The sequence below is a fragment of the Neoarius graeffei genome, chromosome 3, assembly GCF_027579695.1.
Source record: "Neoarius graeffei isolate fNeoGra1 chromosome 3, fNeoGra1.pri, whole genome shotgun sequence".
NCBI lineage: Eukaryota > Metazoa > Chordata > Actinopteri > Siluriformes > Ariidae > Neoarius > Neoarius graeffei.
Genome location: NC_083571.1, coordinates 100,169,326 through 100,188,349, shown reverse-complemented (window position 1 = coordinate 100,188,349; position 19,024 = coordinate 100,169,326). Strand labels below are relative to the sequence as shown.

Here is a 19,024-nt window from a genome sequence, read left to right as displayed (position 1 = left end):
AGAACACAAGGCCTTATACACAGTGCATGCTGTATAACAGTAAGGTGGTATATAAAAATAAGTACCGTAAAACTCTGAAAGCAATTGCCTCATCCTTCCTGATGATGCTACAGCCACAGACAAGAGAACAAAAGTAGCCATGCTGTCTAAGTAGGAAAGATGACATTATTCTCTCCCCTGTAGCAACACTCACTGATGATATGTGTGTAATGCTGTCATATGATGTGGTGTAAGCAGCAGTTGTTGGTCACACGTCTCAGAGGAAACCTGTATTTGCTCGACCTGTCCAGTTGGAAGCTGTCATGTAGTAGATGAGAGTTAGCTAGTGGTTGACAAGATCAAGTTAAAGCAAAAGAAAATTTGGGGGGGATCCCAAAAAAGGAAAATTGCCTTATCCTATAAGTTGATATGCCATCTGAACCATGGCATATCTGTCCATCGTTGGCATAGCTTGAGTATCCTTTCCAAGATCAAGTCCATGACCTTGGAGCCTTTTGCTGAGAATTTGTTTCAAGTGGTGATCAGTTCACAGTGCTGATCCACACTGCTTGGCCTGGGAGGATCTTGTTCCATGGCACCACAGAGATTGGAGACGACAGGACCCTCTGCAGGTTGTATCCCACAACCATTCACACACAGATGGACAATTTAGAGTATCCAGTTAACCTAACCTCCATGTCTTTGGACTGTTGGGGTAACTGGAGCACCCAGAGGAAACCCATACAGACACAGGGAGAACATGCAAACTCCACACAGAAAGGCCCCCATTGGCCACTGGGCTTGAACCCAGAACCTTCTTGCTGTGAAGCAACAGTGCCAACCACTGCACCACCATGCCGCCATCACAGCTAGATATACAGTATGTGGCTGAAATGATGCCAATGCATTATTTTTAATAATAGCAGTCAAGGCTGAAATTATAACATTATTGCCAGCACTTCATGCCAAAACATGAATGTAACTCTACAACAGAACATACAGATGTGTTAAATATAGAAAAAATACAATATAGTGTCTAAGGCCCTGTCCACACGGCAACGGATTCAGGTGAATCCGATACAATTGTTTATCGTTTCGGCCTGGCGTCCACACGCCACCGGTGTTTTGGGTGCCCCACAACGCAATCTTTTGAGAACGGGTTCCAGAGTGGAAAGATCTGGCAACGTTGCCATTGCGAAGTCGTCTGGATGAGTAGAACGGATTTGTTTACGATGATGTCACAACCACATGACTGTGAGTGCTTCACGCCGGGTAGAAGTGTAACGAACTCGATGCGAGTTGTCAACAAATCCTATAACTTGGTTCATGAAACGCGCTTACAAAATATTTTCACTGTGAATATTTATTGTGTAATGGTGCAAAGTGAGAGAGAGAGAGAGAGAGAGAGAGAGAGAGAGAGAGAGAGAGAGAGAATAGCCCTTAGGGCAGAGTCAATCCCGCCAGCAAAAATAGGGAAAAAAAGGAGCGATCTCACCTCTTCAGATGTTGGTTTAAGTCCTACAATACATTCCTCAAAAAGGGCGTAGAAGAACAAATTAATCCATCAACGTGTAGCATTCAATTTATTCTGGACCATTAAAGACGCTGCCTTCCGCGTAGAATCATACGTCATCCTCGCCGCCATATTGGATGGGTCAAAGCGGAGAATAAAGATGCCTCATTCATGTGCTGCGTTTAACTGTACCAACAGGTTTACCGTCCAAACGAGATCACATGGGATTACCTTTCACAGGTGAGACTGGAAAAATACTTTTCATTGTATTTGGTCATTATAATGTAATTTTACGAACAGATTTTTCTGACTTTGTGGCTAATATGAAGTCTCGCGCATAATAGTTTATGCGCATGCGTCCTTACTTCTTCTATTGTTCTGGTGTCTCTGAAGGGACCGTCTTACAGCGCCCCTAGAGGTGTGGCATGTGTATTGCATCGTTTTCAGCAAGCGTTGCGTTGCCATATGGACCTGATATTTTACTGATCGTTGCCCATGCGGACGCGATATTTTTTTAAATAACATCTCGTTGCTGTTGTCGTGTGGATGTAGCCTAAGTCAGGTGTTGGGCCACCGTTAGCCACCAGAACAGCATTAATGCACCCTTTAATGTACTGGAGAAATCAACAACATTCTTCCAAAGAATATTCTCTCAACTAATGCTTTAATGATGGTTGTGAAGAGCACCGTCTAACACACTGCTCCAAAATCACCCACATTGGTGACATTGGTAATAATAGTAATAACAAGAAGACAGAGTCATCTATATCCCCCACCCTATATACCAACTATACACCAAGTTTCAAGATGTAATTTGTCACATTTTTCAAGTTCTGCTGCAGGAAACCAACCCTACCTTTTTACATTGACCTCAGCAGCCCATGGCATAAACCCACCAGACCTTTAGTCCAGGTGACCTAAAAATAAAAATTTCTCACATTTCTTATTATCAAAAAGCACATATACATTACTTAATCAACACATATACCAACTTTCAAGACCATACCACTTGCAATTTTCAAGTTCTGCTCCGGAAACAAAACCTAACCTAAAGACTAACCTGAGAGACTAAGTCTGAAACTGTTTCCATGGAAACATGAAAAATTCAAATTTCTTCGAATGAAAAGGCACATCTACATCACCTTGTTAACATGTATACCAAATTTCAAATCCATATCATGAATAGTTTGGGATATATGCTCTGGAAACAAACATTGCTCTTAGAAACTAAGTCAAAATCTATTTTTTATGTAAAAATTTTAAAAATACATTTTTTTTCAAAAATCTAAAATAGCAAAAGGCACCAGTTTACATATTGCTTGATATGTATACAAAGTTTCACGAAGATATCTTCAGTAGTTTTAAAGATATGGGCCGGAAATGAAAACGTGACCGGACGGACAGCCGTTATTAAGCGTAAAATTCATACAAATATGATCTTATATGCTGTACATACACAATCATACACATAGATAAAACAAACTGTATATATATATATATATATATATATATATATATATATATATATATATACACATAGTGGTTCTTGAAAGTTTGTGAACTCTTTAGAATATTCTCTATTTCTGCATAAATATGACCTAAAACATCATCAGATTTTCACGAGTCCTAAAAGTAGATAAAGAGAACCCAGTTAAACATAAATATTATACTTGGTCATTTATTTATTGAGGAAAATGATCCAATATTACATGTCTGTGAGTGGCAAAAGTATGTGAACCTTTGCTTTCAGTATCTGGTGTGACCCCCTTGTGCAGCAATAACTGCAGCTAAACGTTTCCGGTAACTGTTGATCAGTCCTGCACACCGGCTTGGAGGGATTTTAGCTCATTCCTCTGCACAGAACAGCTTCAACTCTGGGATGTTGGTGGGTTTCCTCACATGAACTGCTCGCTTCAGGTCCTTCCACAACGTTTCAATTGGATTAAGGTCAGGACTTTGACTTGGCCATTCCAAAACATTAACTTTATTCTTCTTTAACCATTCTTTGGTAGAATGACTTGTGTGCTTAGGGTTGTTGTCTTGCTACATGACCCACCTTCTCTTGAGATTCATTCATGAACAGATATCCTGACATTTTCCTTTAGAATTTGCTGGTATTATTCAGAATTCATTGTTCCATCAATGATGACAAGCTGTCCTGGCCCAGATGCAGCAAAACAGGCCCAAACCATGATACTACCACCACCATGTTTCACAGATGGGATAAGGTTCTTATGCTGGAATGCAGTGTTTTCCTTTCTCTAAACATAACACTTCTCATTTAAACCAAAAAGTTCTATTTTGATCTCATCCGTCCACAAAACATTTTCCAATAGCCTTCTGGCTTGCCCACATGATCTTTAACAAACTGCAGATGAGCAGCAATGTTCTTTTTGGAGAGCAGTGGCTTTCTCCTTGCAACCCTGCCATGCACACCATTGTTGTTCAGTGTTCTCCTGATGGTGGACTCATGAACATTAACATTAGCCAATGTGAGAGAGGCCTTCAGTTGCTTAGAAGTTACCCTGGGGTCCTTTGTGACCTCGCCGACTATTATTGCTCTTGGAGTGATCTTTGTTGATCAACCACTCCTGGGGAGGGTAACAATGGTCTTGAATTTCCTCCATTTGTACACAATCTGTCTGACTGTGGATTGGTGGAGTCCAAACTCTTTAGAGATGGTTTTGTAACCTTTTCCAGCCTGATGAGCATCAACAACGCTTTTCCTGAGGTCCACAGAAATCTCCTTTGTTCGTACCATGATACACTTCCACAAACATGTGTTGTGAAGATCAGACTTTGATAGATCCCTGTTCTTTAAATAAAACAGGGTGCCCACTCACACCTGATTGTCATCCCATTGATTGAAAACACCTGACTCTAATTTCACCTTCAAATTAACTGCAAATCCTAGAGGTTCACATACTTTTGCCATTCACAGATATATAATATTGGATCATTTTCCTCAATAAATAAATGACCAAGTATAATATTTTTGTCTCATTTGTTTAGCTGGGTTCTCTTTATCTACTTTTAGGACTCGTGTGAAAATCTGATGATGTTTTCGGTCATATTCATGCAGAAATATATAGAAAATTCTAAAGGATTCACAAACTTTCAAGCACCATTGTGTATATATACAATAAAATTTAAAATGTTATATATAGACTATTGGAAGATAATTATTAAAAGAAATAACAAACAATAATGTTATAAATCATAAGCTAACCTAAATAAATGTGTCTTCAAAGCAGATTTAAAATGATCTAAACTAGTATCAGGAGGCGGCACGGTGGTGTAGTAGTTAGCGCTGTCGCCTCACAGCAAGAAGGTCCTGGGTTCAAGCCCAGCGGCTGGCGAGGGCCTTTCTGTGCGGAGTTTGCATGTTCTCCCCGTATCCGTGTGGGTTTCCTCTGGGTGCTCCGGTTTCCTCCACAGTCCAAAGACATGCAGGTTAGGTTAACTGGTGACTCTAAATTGACCGTAGGTGTGAATGTGAGTGTGAATGGTTGTCTGTGTCTATGTGTCAGCCCTGTGATGACCTGGTGACTTGTCCAGGGTGTACCCCGTCTCTCGCCCATAGCCAGCTGGGATAGGCTCCAGCTTGCCTGCGACCCTGTACATGATAAGCGGCTACAGATAATGGATGGATAAACTAGTATCAGCTCTAAGCTGGCTGGGTAACGAATTCCACAAAACCAGCACAGCCGCAGCAAAAGCCCTGTCTCCTGTAGTCTTCTTAATGTAGGTGGTGCAAGTAACCATTTGTTATTTGAGCGTAGTTCATATCTTGTCGCTACTTTAAGGCATAAAGGGTCAGCGATGTATGACGGGGCACATCCCTGTAAAGCCTTAAATGAAATTAAAATAATTGTAATCATAATCCTATACTTTACCAGTAGCCATGATGGGTTTTTTTTGCTCGTTTTTATATTTTACACTGAAAGAGGAGCCTTGCTAAAAGCTGAAACTGTGCTTTAGTGAGTATAATTAACCCCTTTTATATCTAAAGTGCCCCTGGAACAACAGTTTGCCCTTCAATACTATTAGCACAAATGAATCAATTACAGTTCTTTAGCTAAATTACTCATCATTTTGTTTGTCCATTTTTGGAAGAATATCAGGGTCACCTTGAACTCCTAATGCTATTTGTAGCAGGAAGGAAGCTCAGGATTACATTAGGTGGCATGGCAACAGAGCACTGATGTGTGATAAGGGATCCAAGAAATGAGGTGCAGAATAGTTTGGAGCGTTAAGTGCCGCCAGAAAAAGGGAGGCTCCTTGTGCATTCTGTGTGAAGTGGTCCTCAAATCAGAACACTCTCGGGTCTCTCTTATGGTTGTGGATTGATTTCCACAGAGGAAAGCATCTCTGGCAGAGCACTTCGGCTATATGACGGTATGAGCATTCAAGGCCGTCGTGTCATCCGCAGCACTGAACAGAATCCAGGGTGATGTCAACCCAGTGGGAGTTCCCCTAAAACATTAACTGGGTTTAAAATCAGTTTTGCTTTGTAACTGTACGGTAATTATATCACTCATCAGTGCCTTGACATAATAGTATTCACAGTGCCCACATACTTAGGCTCTGAGGTTGTGGTGTTCAGTATTGGGTCTATATACAGGCAGTATAGGTAGCTGCTTATCCCAGTGGCATGGGGACAGTTGGCTGTGGAGCTGCAGAAGTGGGTCGCATTTGATTTCACTTTGGCACAGTTGATGAATGTATTCCTATTTAAAAGCTACACATGCAGATGTGCTTGGATTCAAAGGCAGTGCTTTTTCCCAGTTTTGGACTCAGACACAAAAAAACCCGAAACTTCTTTTTTTTGCGCACTGCACAATCCAGAGATGAGTTTGCCTGGATATTTCACATTATAGCCCTCATCAAAAAATTCCCATGCAGGGATGTGAACCATCCTGGGTCAGTGACATAAAATAGTTCCACCATTGTTTAAGCAATGTATCTTGTGATGTCCAAAAAAACCCCAGTCATGGTAGCCTAGTAAACTAGACCCACCCGCCTAGCGGCCAAAAATATTTTTTGCCTGCAAGTGGGTCTAGCCTCGCACCATATCAACAAAACACCCCAGGCATCAAATCGTGCCCGCCAATCACAACGCAAGGTTTTTGTTTGGATTCTTTGGGCGGGCTTTTGCAGGAGTGACGACAAAGCTGCGCGACACTGGAGAAAGCACAGCAGGAAAGATGGCTACGGCTAGAGAACAGCGCTCGTTTGACTCCGCTTTGGAATCAGTTTTAGAAGAATTAGACTTGGAGTTTTCGTTGAAACATGAGCAGGAAGAGGCTCTCCGCTCATTCCTTTTCAATTAATACGCATTTTGAAAAATTATTTATTTCAAGGCCTCCCCCACTGCTTTCTGTCGCTCTGACTACGTCACAGTCACTGTTGCGCTGATTGGTCAGAGCGTTGGCCTATACGCACAGAGACAGTTTGAAAGACAGCGGGTTGTTCCACCCCCACCCTTCGGAAATGTCTACGAGCGAGGCCAGACTAAATATTCACATTTAGTCTGGCTTGCCAGGCTACAGTCATGGTATATCCTGGATATACCATGAACTAACATCACAATTTCAAGCTGTACGGCCGACTCGACTCACAAAGACGGTGAGTTGGACCACTAATATTTTGTTTAGATTTATTTCTAATTCTTTGTAGTTAACACTTTTCGTTTGGAATTTTTTTGATGAGGGATATACCGTAAATCAACTATACCATGCACTGAGAGGCACTGGTAATAATGGATTCTCTTTGGTAACTAGTTTAGTAGTATTTTCTTTGGGGCTGCGCCCCTCACAAAATAATACGATGCCAGCCACCTCAGAGAATCCATAATTTCAACCGGAGCCTCTCAGTACATGGCATATTAGATTAATATGACCCATATATGATGAAATCCATGTTGGGTGCTGTCTGATCATGGCATTGTAAAAAAACAAACAAGCTCGACTCCATGTCTCCTCCAGATATGATCCAGATTATTGCAATATATATATATATATATATATATATATATATATATATATATATATATATATATATATATACACATATATATATATATATATATATATATATATATATATATATATATATATATATATATATATGGATTCTTGGGGTTTTGGGGCAGTGTGGCCTTTTTAAAGGAAAAAAAAACCCTGGTTTTCCCCTTTTTAATGAAACATGATGTTCTGTCTGATCTACAGCTTCTCATGCTTTGTTTGAATGAGAAGAGTCATTCTTTTATTACTAACTGAACAAACATTTAAAAGCAATAATCAAAACGTTGATTAGTTTTATTTACTAAAGACTAGACTGTGAGGTTTAGCCATGACAAAAACAATATCCTTAACTTTTTTGTTTCTTAGTTTTTGCAAGTTACTGAAACTAGAGCAGAGCTACAATTATCGACAGTCCACACCTTTTCAGATTTACCAATAAAAAAACAATTTTACAAAGGTGAGGTTCAGTTACAACAGTTATTATTGGTTAATTAATCAATGGGAAGACCCCCCCTTGCCCTTTGATCTTGTCGTCTGATGATGCAGCTCGTTACCTGAGATGGAATTTTCTTAGCACGATCAGCAAATTGAGGAAAACCCGTATGTTATCATCGCAGGTAAGCATGGTGGAAAGATCATGGACATGTTTTTACTTCTCATTCACTGATATATCATGATCTCCTTGTCGAAACCTACTTTGTTTCTTACTCTTTCATTTGACAGTCGCCATTTTGTATCTAAACATGCGTTTGAGAAGTCACGTGAGGTGTCGATAATAGTGATCACTTTCACCGGTGTCCACCATTATCAACACCCTGTGGAATTAAGGGACATTTACAACTGTTATGGATTGATCTTTGTGTAAAATAAATAAATAAATAAATAAATAAAAGTGCTGTGATTTATAATTTTTTTTCTGATTCATAACAAAATGGAATGTATTTAGAATCCTATTGCAATAAATAGAATTAGACCAGATTTAAATTCCTAGCATATAAAAAATGACATGCTTGAAATATTCAGATTTTTGATTCCATTCAGAAAATATTTTTTTGCAGTTTGTTGTAAATATCTACCACATATTACAATATCAGTAGACATTTTACATTTTGGTTCGAGGAATGACATGCGACCTTTGACCTGGATTTTCATGCGGTTACAATGTCAATTGCCTGTTGATATTTATTGGTAAACTACAAAACTAGAAATTAATACAAACAACAACAACAAATGATTAACAAAATGTGATCTATGAAAAATACTTAGAAAGTGGGTAGAAAGTGGAACAAAAAGATTTTCTGACGCAGGTTAAACATTATCAGTTCATTTATTTACAAACATTAGAATTACTTCCTCATTTACGTAAAGCACCGACATCCAGATATTTATATAAAATATCTTTTGTACTAAATATAAGTCTATGTAAAACAAACTTGAAATAAAAACTATGTTTTGTTAACTTAATACCACATACCGATTATTATTATTATTTTTACTAAATAATCATCTGGATGTCAATAACTGTGGATAAAGGTGTCGATAATTGTGGAACGGTGTCACGTGATCTGATAGTCATCGGGAATCAACTCATTTTTTTTCCAGTGGAAGTTTGAGTAATTATTCATGCACAATTTATGTATTGAAAGTCTTTTCTACTTTTGCAATGGCCAAAAGATCGTTAAGGTGTCGATAATTGTAGCTGCCGCTGTAATACATTTGGAAGCAGGTCACACGTTCCACTTTCCAAGTTCCACTATCAAAGACAATAATTTTATAACATCTCTGCACATGAATTTAGGATTCAAGGATTTAATAGGAATAAAGTAAGCTAGCCCTGGAAGTCAACATGTACAGTCATTTCCAGAACTATTGGCACCATTGGAAAAGATATTGTACTCCACCTCCTGTGATACTCCAATAATTCCTGATAATGGAGAATACAGAGGAAGGAATCTGAGACCACGCCTCAATACACAATCTCTCCAGATCCTCCAGGGCCTAAGATTCTTTCTTAAAGACTTTCTTCTTTATCTCAGCCCAGTGAGGTTTAGGTCAACTGAGGCCCTGTCCACACGGCAACGGATTCAGGTGACTCCGATACAATTGCTTATCGTTTAGGCCTGGCGTCCACACGGCACCGGCGTTTTGGGTGCCCAAAACGCAATCTTTTTGAGAACGGGTTCCAGAGTGGAAAGATCTGGCAACGTTGCCGTTGCGAAGTCGTCTGGATGAGTAGAACGGATTTGTTTACAATGACATCACAACCACATGACTGTCAGTGCTTCACGCCGGGTAGAAGTGTAACGAACTCGATGCGAGTTGTCAACAAATCCTATAACTTGGTTCATGAAACGCGCTTACAAAATATTTTCACTGTGAATATTTATTGTGTAATGGTGCAAAGTGAGAGAGAGAGAGAGAGAAAATAGCCCTTAGGGCAGAGTCAATCCCGCCAGCAAAAATAGGGAAAAAAAGGAGCGATCTCTCCTCTTCAGATGTTGGTTTAAGTCCTACAATACATTCCTCAAAAAGGGCGTAGAAGAACAAATTAATCCATCAACGTGTAGCATTCAATTTATTCCGGACCATTAAAGACGCCGCCTTCCGCGTAGAATCATACGTCATCCTCGCCGCCATATTGGATGGGTCAAAGCGGAGAATAAAGATGCCTCATTCATGTGCTGCGTTTAACCGTACCAACAGGTTTACCGTCCAAATGAGATCACATGGGATTACCTTTCACAGGTGAGACTGGAAAAATACTTTTCATTGTATTTGGTCATTATAACGTAATTTTACGAACAGATTTTCCTGACTTTGTGGCTAATATGAAGTCTCGCGCATAATAGTTTATGCGCATGCGTCCTTACTTCTTCTATTGTTCTGGTGTCTCCGAAGGGACCGTCTTACAGCGCCCCTAGAGGTGTGGCATGTGTATTGCATTGTTTTCAGCAAGCGTTGCGTTGCCATATGGACCTGATATTGTTGCCCATTTGGACACGATATTTTTTTTAATGATATCTCGTTGCCGTTGTCGTGTGGATGTAGCCTGAGATAGCCCTGTTAAAAGCCTGATTCTGTGGTTATTAAGCCATTTGTACACTGGATTTGATTAGTCATCTGACCATACAAGCCAGTTCCAGTCAAAGTTCCAGTGGAATGTGAAAAAAGCAGATGCTTGTTGGTGGGTTGATGAAAGAAAAGGCTTTCTTCTGGCATCTGACAACCCTAAAATGTTCCCACATTCCATAAATCTCCAACTGTGATCTGCTGAGAAATTTCAGCCTCTCTATTCTCTCACTGTGCGGACAAAATAGAGCTGTGTCCTCTTCAAGGTAAGTTTTTTATAGTTTTGGCTCTTTTAAACTTTATTATTGCCCTAATCGTGGATATGGCCACATTGTTTATAGCTATTCCTTGATATACAGTACCAGCCAAAAGTTTAGACACACCTTATTAATTCAATGGTTTTCACTTCATGTCTTAAAGTAATGATGGATGTCGTTTCTCTTTACTTAGTTGAGCGCTTCTTGACATAATATGAATTACTACATTTGTGGAATCGGGCTATTTACTGTATTTTTATTATTTACTGTTTGCTGTTTGATCTCAAATGCATTGAGAAGGCAAGAAACGCCACAAATTAACTTTTGATGAGGCATCTGTTCACTGAAAAGCATTCTAGGTTTTTTTATTTATTTTCTTAGAATAAATTTACTTCAATTAAAAGTGTTATCAGTGTGCCAATAATTATTGAACTAACTATACTGCTCATAACACACATTTTAGTTTAACACTGTTTTAATGCACAGCATAATACAAGAGTATTAGTTGTTATCTAAGTTGCAAGAACATGTTAGACAGAGATCATCAGAGATCAAGGCTAAATTTTCAAAGCGGTGATGATCATACATTTTAAAACCATCTCTAGTGCTAGTTTTAGACAGGCTTGTAGGACTCGAGTCCAGGACTCGTGCCCTAATTTTAAGGACTCGTGACTTGACTTGGACTTGAGCACTGATGATTCGGACTGCATTCGGACTCGTAAATTGGAGACAACGACTCTGATTTTTCTTTATTTCTTGTAACATGCCATAATAATTTGGCATAAGATCTTTATATCTACATTAATTTTTATGCTAAATTCGTGCAAGAGAATGCACATTCACCTGTTCATACGTCATGTTCAGGAACAAACGAACATTAATGGTGCTAAAATGCCTGGAGAGAACGCCCCTAGGATCGTCCGCTTTGCTTATACAGACTTCTCGTGCAGTGGGAAAAAATGCATTGCGATGTGTTCCATATGTAGAAGAACTATCGAGGAGACGACGGGGACGACCTCGAACTTCAATCGTCATTTGGTAAGACTCCACCCAGAGAAGGAAGTGACACGTTATGTTCATTGCTCTATTGATAGTGGGCGGAGCTTGCTTGCTGAGCGATGAACTAGCTAGTGTTAACCCTCTCTCATGTTATTTGCCCTGTTGATAGTGGGCGGGGCTTGCTGAGCAATGAACAAGCTTTATATCTGTAGCCTATTAACTAAAATGGGGCAGTCGAGCAGTAACGTTAGTCCAACACGGTAGCAGAGACGCTTTCACATAAAGGTAGCTCCAGCCACCGTCAAATGGTGCGGGTGGAGTCTTGTTCTTGGACTTGACTCGAAATTTTCTTTATTTACTTGGACTGGAACACTGGGGACTTGAGACTGGACTCAGACTCGAGGTTTAATGACTCGACTACAGTACAACACTGGTTTTCGAGTCTGAGAAAGACAGAGAGAAACACAGATCACAATCCGACAGCTGAAATTTAAATGTTAAGTTTGTCTCAGGCTGCCTTGTTCAACCAGCTTGAAGTTTAGTTGTTCACAAACTTGAGGAGGGATGGGAGGAGTGATAAAGCTGTACAAAGATTGCTTAGGGGAGTGCACAGATAGACAGGGCCTAAATGAGCTGAGAGAGATTACAATGAACACCTCATGCTGTCATTTCTGCATGGGATTCTCCAGAGGGAGAAGACAGAGTGATGGATCTGTACGGGAGAACAATTCTAGCGATACCACACAGCGGCGTTGAGTAAGGACAACTTGTGCAGATTATAGATGTGAGCGTTTAATTCTCTCAGTAAAAGAGAAAGGAAAACGAAGCTATGATCCTATGTCCTGCCAGAGAGAGAGAGAGAGAAAAAAAGTGGATAGCTCCCTCGCCCACGCTCTGGAAGACTCCTCCAGATGAAAGCAAATTAGATGAGCTGGTGCCAGGAGAGGTCTGTGGAGAAAATGAATCCAGACTCCCTGTTTACATGCTGTTCCTTCACTGCTGAGGCACTTTACAGACTCTGTGCCTCTATAATCCTGTTCCTGCTAATCCTCACTGCTCGAGGACACTAGGCCACCCCACTCCTTAGTGTGTCATTTGTCAACGTGAACTCATTTCCTTTGCTGATAAAATGGCACTGTGTGTAACGCACAATGATCACTTGAAAATATTAACAACCTACGTGCTAATGAACTTGAGTATCATGAAAGTGAGTGGACACCCATGAGCAAGGATAATGACCACGCTGTGAATGCCCTTTAAGGCAGCAGCCGGAGCCAAGATGGTGGCCGGCTCCAAAGATTCACCGTCTGCTGCCCTGTGGGAACAGGATGAACAGTAACTGCTCTCCACGAGATCCTGGTCTTATTTACATCCTCGTTCCTGGGCTAGGCATCTGCAGTGTTAATCAAGAGACTCATACCCTGCAGGGCAGTTCTGTTAATGAGACGCGGCTTTTATTATTCTCCTACATTTCAGAGATTCCATTTATTTTGAGATCTAGAACTGAGCTCTGTGCAATGTTGTTACCATCATGCAGAGCAGACTCCAGTTTGTCAGTCTGCTCAAGGTGCTATTTAACTCAGCATGTAATTATCCACCTGGAAATGATTGGTGTCTGATATGTGCGCAGAACGGGGTGGGAGGATATGTCGCTGCCCTCCAGAGTACAAGACCTGGTGGGGGGTGTGTGTGTGTGTGTGTGTGTGTGTGTGTGTGTGTGTGTGTGTGTGTGTGTCTGATTGTGCTGAGGTACAGCACAGGGTTAATGACCGTTCTAATGCTAGATGTGCTTCTGAGGTGAAACATCAGTTCTGCTCGATGTCACGCTGACTCAGATGTAACTAAGCACATTTTTACTTCGTGCAGCAAAATATATACTGTAGTCATCTTGTTGAGTCTAAATAAGAAATTCACTTGTATGATGATATTCCTATCTGGCTGAGCTGGAATCTCCTGCTCGGAAGATGAGTATCTGTCTTCGGATATTTATTTTACTCTTGTCCTTGGGGTAGTACAGAGCAACGCCCAATCCCATTTCAGCGGTCTGATTGAGTTAACTGGGGAAATGAAGAAAGGCCATGGGAGGGGGACACAGAAGGCACTTATCTCTGGAGATGTGTACCTCTTATCTGGAAGTCACTGAAGATTTTAATGCCCCAGAGTACAAATGAGCAATGCGGTAAGTAGGAAATGCAATGAAATAACAAGATTTGACAAAATCTGGTGTCATTTTCTCATACGCACAAGAAAATCAATGATCAAGGCAGTAATCAGGAATCTTAAACAAAACTCTATTACAAGCAGGAAAGAAGGAATCGTTTGCTTTTGTGTAAATTGTGGGTATTCGTTTCGTCTGCATTCTCACAAATAAGACAAGCAAATAAGAGAAACGAATAAGAGTTAGTGCCCTGACTGCAAGTGATAACAGAAAGGGACAGGCTGGTTTACCTCATCGAATCTGTCAAAGACGGCACCTTCCTGCAGGAAATCAGGGACATGCTTCTGCCAGTTGAATTCATATGACTTCGTCATGGCTGCTCTCAGATCTATAAGGGAGAAAGTAGACAGACAGTGCCAGTCAAAAGTTTGGACACACCTTCAAATTCAGTGTTTTTATTTTTTATTTTTATTAATTAAAAGGCACGGGCGGCACGGTGGTGTAGTGGTTAGCGCTGTCGCCTCACAGCAAGAAGGTCCAGGTTCGAGCCCCGTAGCCGACAAGGGCCTTTCTGTGTGGAGTTTGCATGTTCTCCCTGTGTCCGCGTGGGTTTCCTCCGGGTGCTCCGGTTTCCCCCACAGTCCAAAGACATGCAGGTTAGGTTAACTGGTGACTCTAAATTGACCGTAGGTGTGAATGTGAGTGTGAATGGTTGTCTGTGTCTATGTGTCAGCCCTGTGATGACCTGGCGACTTGTCCAGGGTGTACCCCGCCTTTCGCCCGTAGTCAGTTGGGATAGGCTCCAGCTTGTCTGCGACCCTGTAGAACAGGATAAAGCGGCTAGAGATAATGAGATGAGATTAAAAGGCACTTCATGTCTTAAAGTAATGATGGACGTCGTTTCTCTTTACTTCGTTGAGCGGTTCTTGACATACTATGGATTAATACAGCTGTGGAATAGGGCTATTTACTGTATCTTTATTTATTAACTATTTACTGTTTGATGATCTCAAATGCAGCAGCACGGTGGTGTAGTGGTTAGCACTGTCGCCTCACAGCAAGAAGGCTCTGGGTTCAAGCCCAGCGACTGACGGGGGCCTTTCTGTGCGGAGTTTGCATGTTCTCCCCGTGTCCGTGTGGATTTTCTCCGGATGCTCCGGTTTCCCCCACAGTCCAAAGACATGCAGGTTAGCTTAACTGGTGGCTCTAAATTGACCGTAGGTGTTAATGATTCTTTGTCTCTATGTGTCAGGTCTGTGATGATCTGGCGACTTGTCCAGGGTGTACCCAGCCCCTCGCCCATAGTCAGCTGGGATAGGCTCCACCTTGCCCACAACTCTGCACAGAATAAGCGGTTACGGATAATGGATGGATGGATGGATGGATGGATGGATGGATGGTCTCAAATGCAAATGACCATTACTGTATGGGACAGATGTAATACACATTGAGCATTATAGGATCAATGATCCAAAATAATCTATGCATTGATAAATGGACTCTGTCTGACTCTCAGCAAGTCCTTTTGGGTCAAAACCACCTCTGCTTTTTCCCACAGTGTTCTTGTTGCAGGATTTCTGAAGTCATGCTTATTGGCTAACGTAGCCAATGCATACATATCCATTGTTGACAATAATATCATTTAGTTTTGGACAAAAACTCCTCTAAAAGGTGGCACTGTGGTGGAGTGGTTAGCACTGTCACCTCACAGCAAGAAGGTTTTGGGTTCAAGCCCAGTGGGCGATGGGGGCCTTTCTGTGCGGAGTTTTCATGTTCTCCCTGTGTCCGCGTGGGTTTCCTCCGGGTGCTCCGGTTTCCCCCACAGTCCAAAGACATGCAGGTTAGGTTAACTGGTGACTCTAAATTGACCGTAGGTGTGAATGTGAGTGTGAATGGTTGTCTGTGTCTATGTGTCAGCCCTGTGATGACCTGGCGACTTGTCCAGGGTGTACCCCGCCTTTCGCCCGTAGTCAGTTGGGATAGGCTCCAGCTTGCCTGCGACCCTGTAGAACAGGATAAAGCGGCTAGAGATAATGAGATGAGATGAGATTAAAAGGCACTTCATGTCTTAAAGTAATGATGGACGTCGTTTCTCTTTACTTCGTTGAGCGGTTCTTGACATACTATGGATTAATACAGCTGTGGAATAGGGCTATTTACTGTATCTTTATTTATTAACTATTTACTGTTTGATGATCTCAAATGCAGCAGCACGGTGGTGTAGTGGTTAGCACTGTCGCCTCACAGCAAGAAGGCTCTGGGTTCAAGCCCAGCGACTGACGGGGGCCTTTCTGTGCGGAGTTTGCATGTTCTCCCCGTGTCCGTGTGGATTTTCTCCGGATGCTCCGGTTTCCCCCACAGTCCAAAGACATGCAGGTTAGCTTAACTGGTGGCTCTAAATTGACCGTAGGTGTTAATGATTCTTTGTCTCTATGTGTCAGGTCTGTGATGATCTGGCGACTTGTCCAGGGTGTACCCAGCCCCTCGCCCATAGTCAGCTGGGATAGGCTCCACCTTGCCCACAACTCTGCACAGAATAAGCGGTTACGGATAATGGATGGATGGATGGATGGATGGATGGATGGATGGATGGATGGTCTCAAATGCAAATGACCATTACTGTATGGGACAGATGTAATACACATTGAGCATTATAGGATCAATGATCCAAAATAATCTATGCATTGATAAATGGACTCTGCCTGACTCTCAGCAAGTCCTTTTGGGTCAAAACCACCTCTGCTTTTTCCCACAGTGTTCTTGTTGCAGGATTTCTGAAGTCATGCTTATTGGCTAACGTAGCCAATGCATACGTATCCATTGTTGACAATAATATCATTTAGTTTTGGACAAAAACTCCTCTAAAAGGTGGCACTGTGGTGGAGTGGTTAGCACTGTCACCTCACAGCAAGAAGGTTTTGGGTTCAAGCCCAGTGGGCGATGGGGGCCTTTCTGTGTGGAGTTTGCATGTTCTCTCCGGGTGCTCCGGTTTCTCCCACAGTCCAAAGACATGCAGGTTAGGTTAACTGGTGGCTCTAAATTGACCGTAGGTGTGAATGTGAGTGTGAATGGTCGTTTGTCTCTATGTGTCAACCCTGTGATGATCTGGCAACTTGTCCAGGGTGTACCCCGCCTTTCGCCCGTAGTCAGTTGGGATAGGCTCCAGCTCGCCTGAGACCCCTGCACAGGATAAGCGGCTACAGATAATGGATGGACGGAAAAACTCCTCTACTGCTAATCTGTTTCTGACTATGACATGAAAATGTTTTACTCCTCTTATCCCACAGCAATTTTCCACTGATGATAATTTTTTAATGTATTAATCAACACCACACTGTGCTTTTTATGTGTTTATTGTTACATTTAATGTTATAGAATGCCCACTATTCAAGTTATTTAATTTAACCATTTACCAATAGACAGCTGTTCTCCCAGAAGTCTTTTTGCTTCTCTTTTGAATAAAAAACCCTCCAAAGACATTACAGAGAAAGAGAAAGTCACTCACATAAGGCAGAAAACTTATTTACCATTACACAGCATTGACACTGGAGACTCCTTCCATAAATGTGAAATAAACATTATAACTCCCTCAAGAAAGCTTTACAATATCAACATTCATAGTTTTCTTTCACAATTACATTAAATAATAATACTTTATTAATTTGTTCATAGGGTGGCACGGTGGTGTAGTGGTTAGCGCTGTCGCCTCACAGCAAGAAGGTCCTGGGTTCGAGCCCTGGGGCCGGCGAGGGCCTTTCTGTGTGGAGTTTGCATGTTCTCCCCGTGTCCGCGTGGGTTTCCTCCGGGTGCTCCGGTTTCCCCCACAGTCCAAAGACATGCAGGTTAGGTTAACTGGTGACTCTAAATTGACCGTAGGTGTGAATGTGAGTGTGAATGGTTGTCTGTGTCTATGTGTCAGCCCTGTGATGACCTGGCGACTTGTCCAGGGTGTACCCCGCCTTTCGCCCGTAGTCAGCTGGGATAGGCTCCAGCTTGCCTGCGACCCTGTAGAAGGATAAAGCGGCTAGAGAGAATGAGATAATGAGATGAGATAATTTGTTCATTAATAGCGTTAAATTATGCAGCACATCAAATAATTTTAGAAGTCTAGAAATATTCAATTCATCAAATGCCGTGTGCCGAAACACAAATAACACAAACAGCCCCTAAAATATCCACATTCACGTGAAGAGGAAATTCCAGTGATGGATGACCTTTCTGAAACAGTCCAAACAGGAACCCCGTGGAGGAAATTCACTTCCACCTGTATGAACCAGGAATCCTATCCATCCAAACTCCAACTTTCACCTTAGTGATGACATAAAGTAACAACCTATGTCATTCTCCTGTTGAGATCAGTGCAGTGTATCTAGGTGAAATGTGTCAAGACAGTTTCGCATATTTGATTGATAAATAATCGAATAGCTTTAAAATCACTCAATGCAGGTCAATATGTGTCCAATTTAGTAGGTTTTCCCCTCCATTTTCCATGTTAAGGTTGACATTTCCATAACAACCCAAACATTGAGAATTGAACGAGTGCCATTAACAACCCCATTTGTCTATAATTTTTCACATTCTTCCGTGACTTCCCAGGTTTCCAGAACTGATGAGAAACCTTTTAAGCCAAAACAGAAAGCTCTAGTCTTTTCACTAATCATCATTCGGTATAAACAACTTTTCAGTGTTCCATTCCATCAATCTGACTATTGTACTGCAACACCTTGAATGGTTGAACTGTAGGGCTTTTGAAGATAAACACAACCTTATAAGTACTTAGTGCAAAGCACCATGGCAAAAAGAGAGAGAAAGAGAGAGAGACGTCATTCTATCTACTCAAGTCAAGTTTATTTTTATAGCGCTTTTAACAATAGACATTGTCACAAAGCAGCTTTACAGAATTTTAATGACTTTAAACATGAGCTAATTTTATCCCTAATCTATCCCCAGTGAGCAAGCCTGTGGCAACGGTGGCAAGGAAAAACTCCCTCAGACGGCATGAGGAAGAAACCTCGAGAGGAAC

At 41.4% G+C, this 19,024-nt stretch overlaps 1 protein-coding gene across 4 annotated transcripts in view; it reads right to left on the bottom strand.

Moving 5' to 3' along the window:
- The window catches only part of LOC132883771 (1-phosphatidylinositol 4,5-bisphosphate phosphodiesterase beta-4-like), a 258,886-nt gene that overhangs the window by 157,719 nt on the left and 82,143 nt on the right, over positions 1–19,024 (bottom strand). For all 4 annotated transcript variants that reach the window (XM_060917766.1, XM_060917768.1, XM_060917767.1 and 1 more), the window contains one exon: positions 14,292–14,389. In XM_060917766.1, coding sequence (XP_060773749.1) covers positions 14,292–14,375 — 84 coding nt within the window. In that variant the 5' untranslated portion in view covers positions 14,376–14,389. The remainder of the gene's footprint in view (positions 1–14,291; positions 14,390–19,024) is intronic.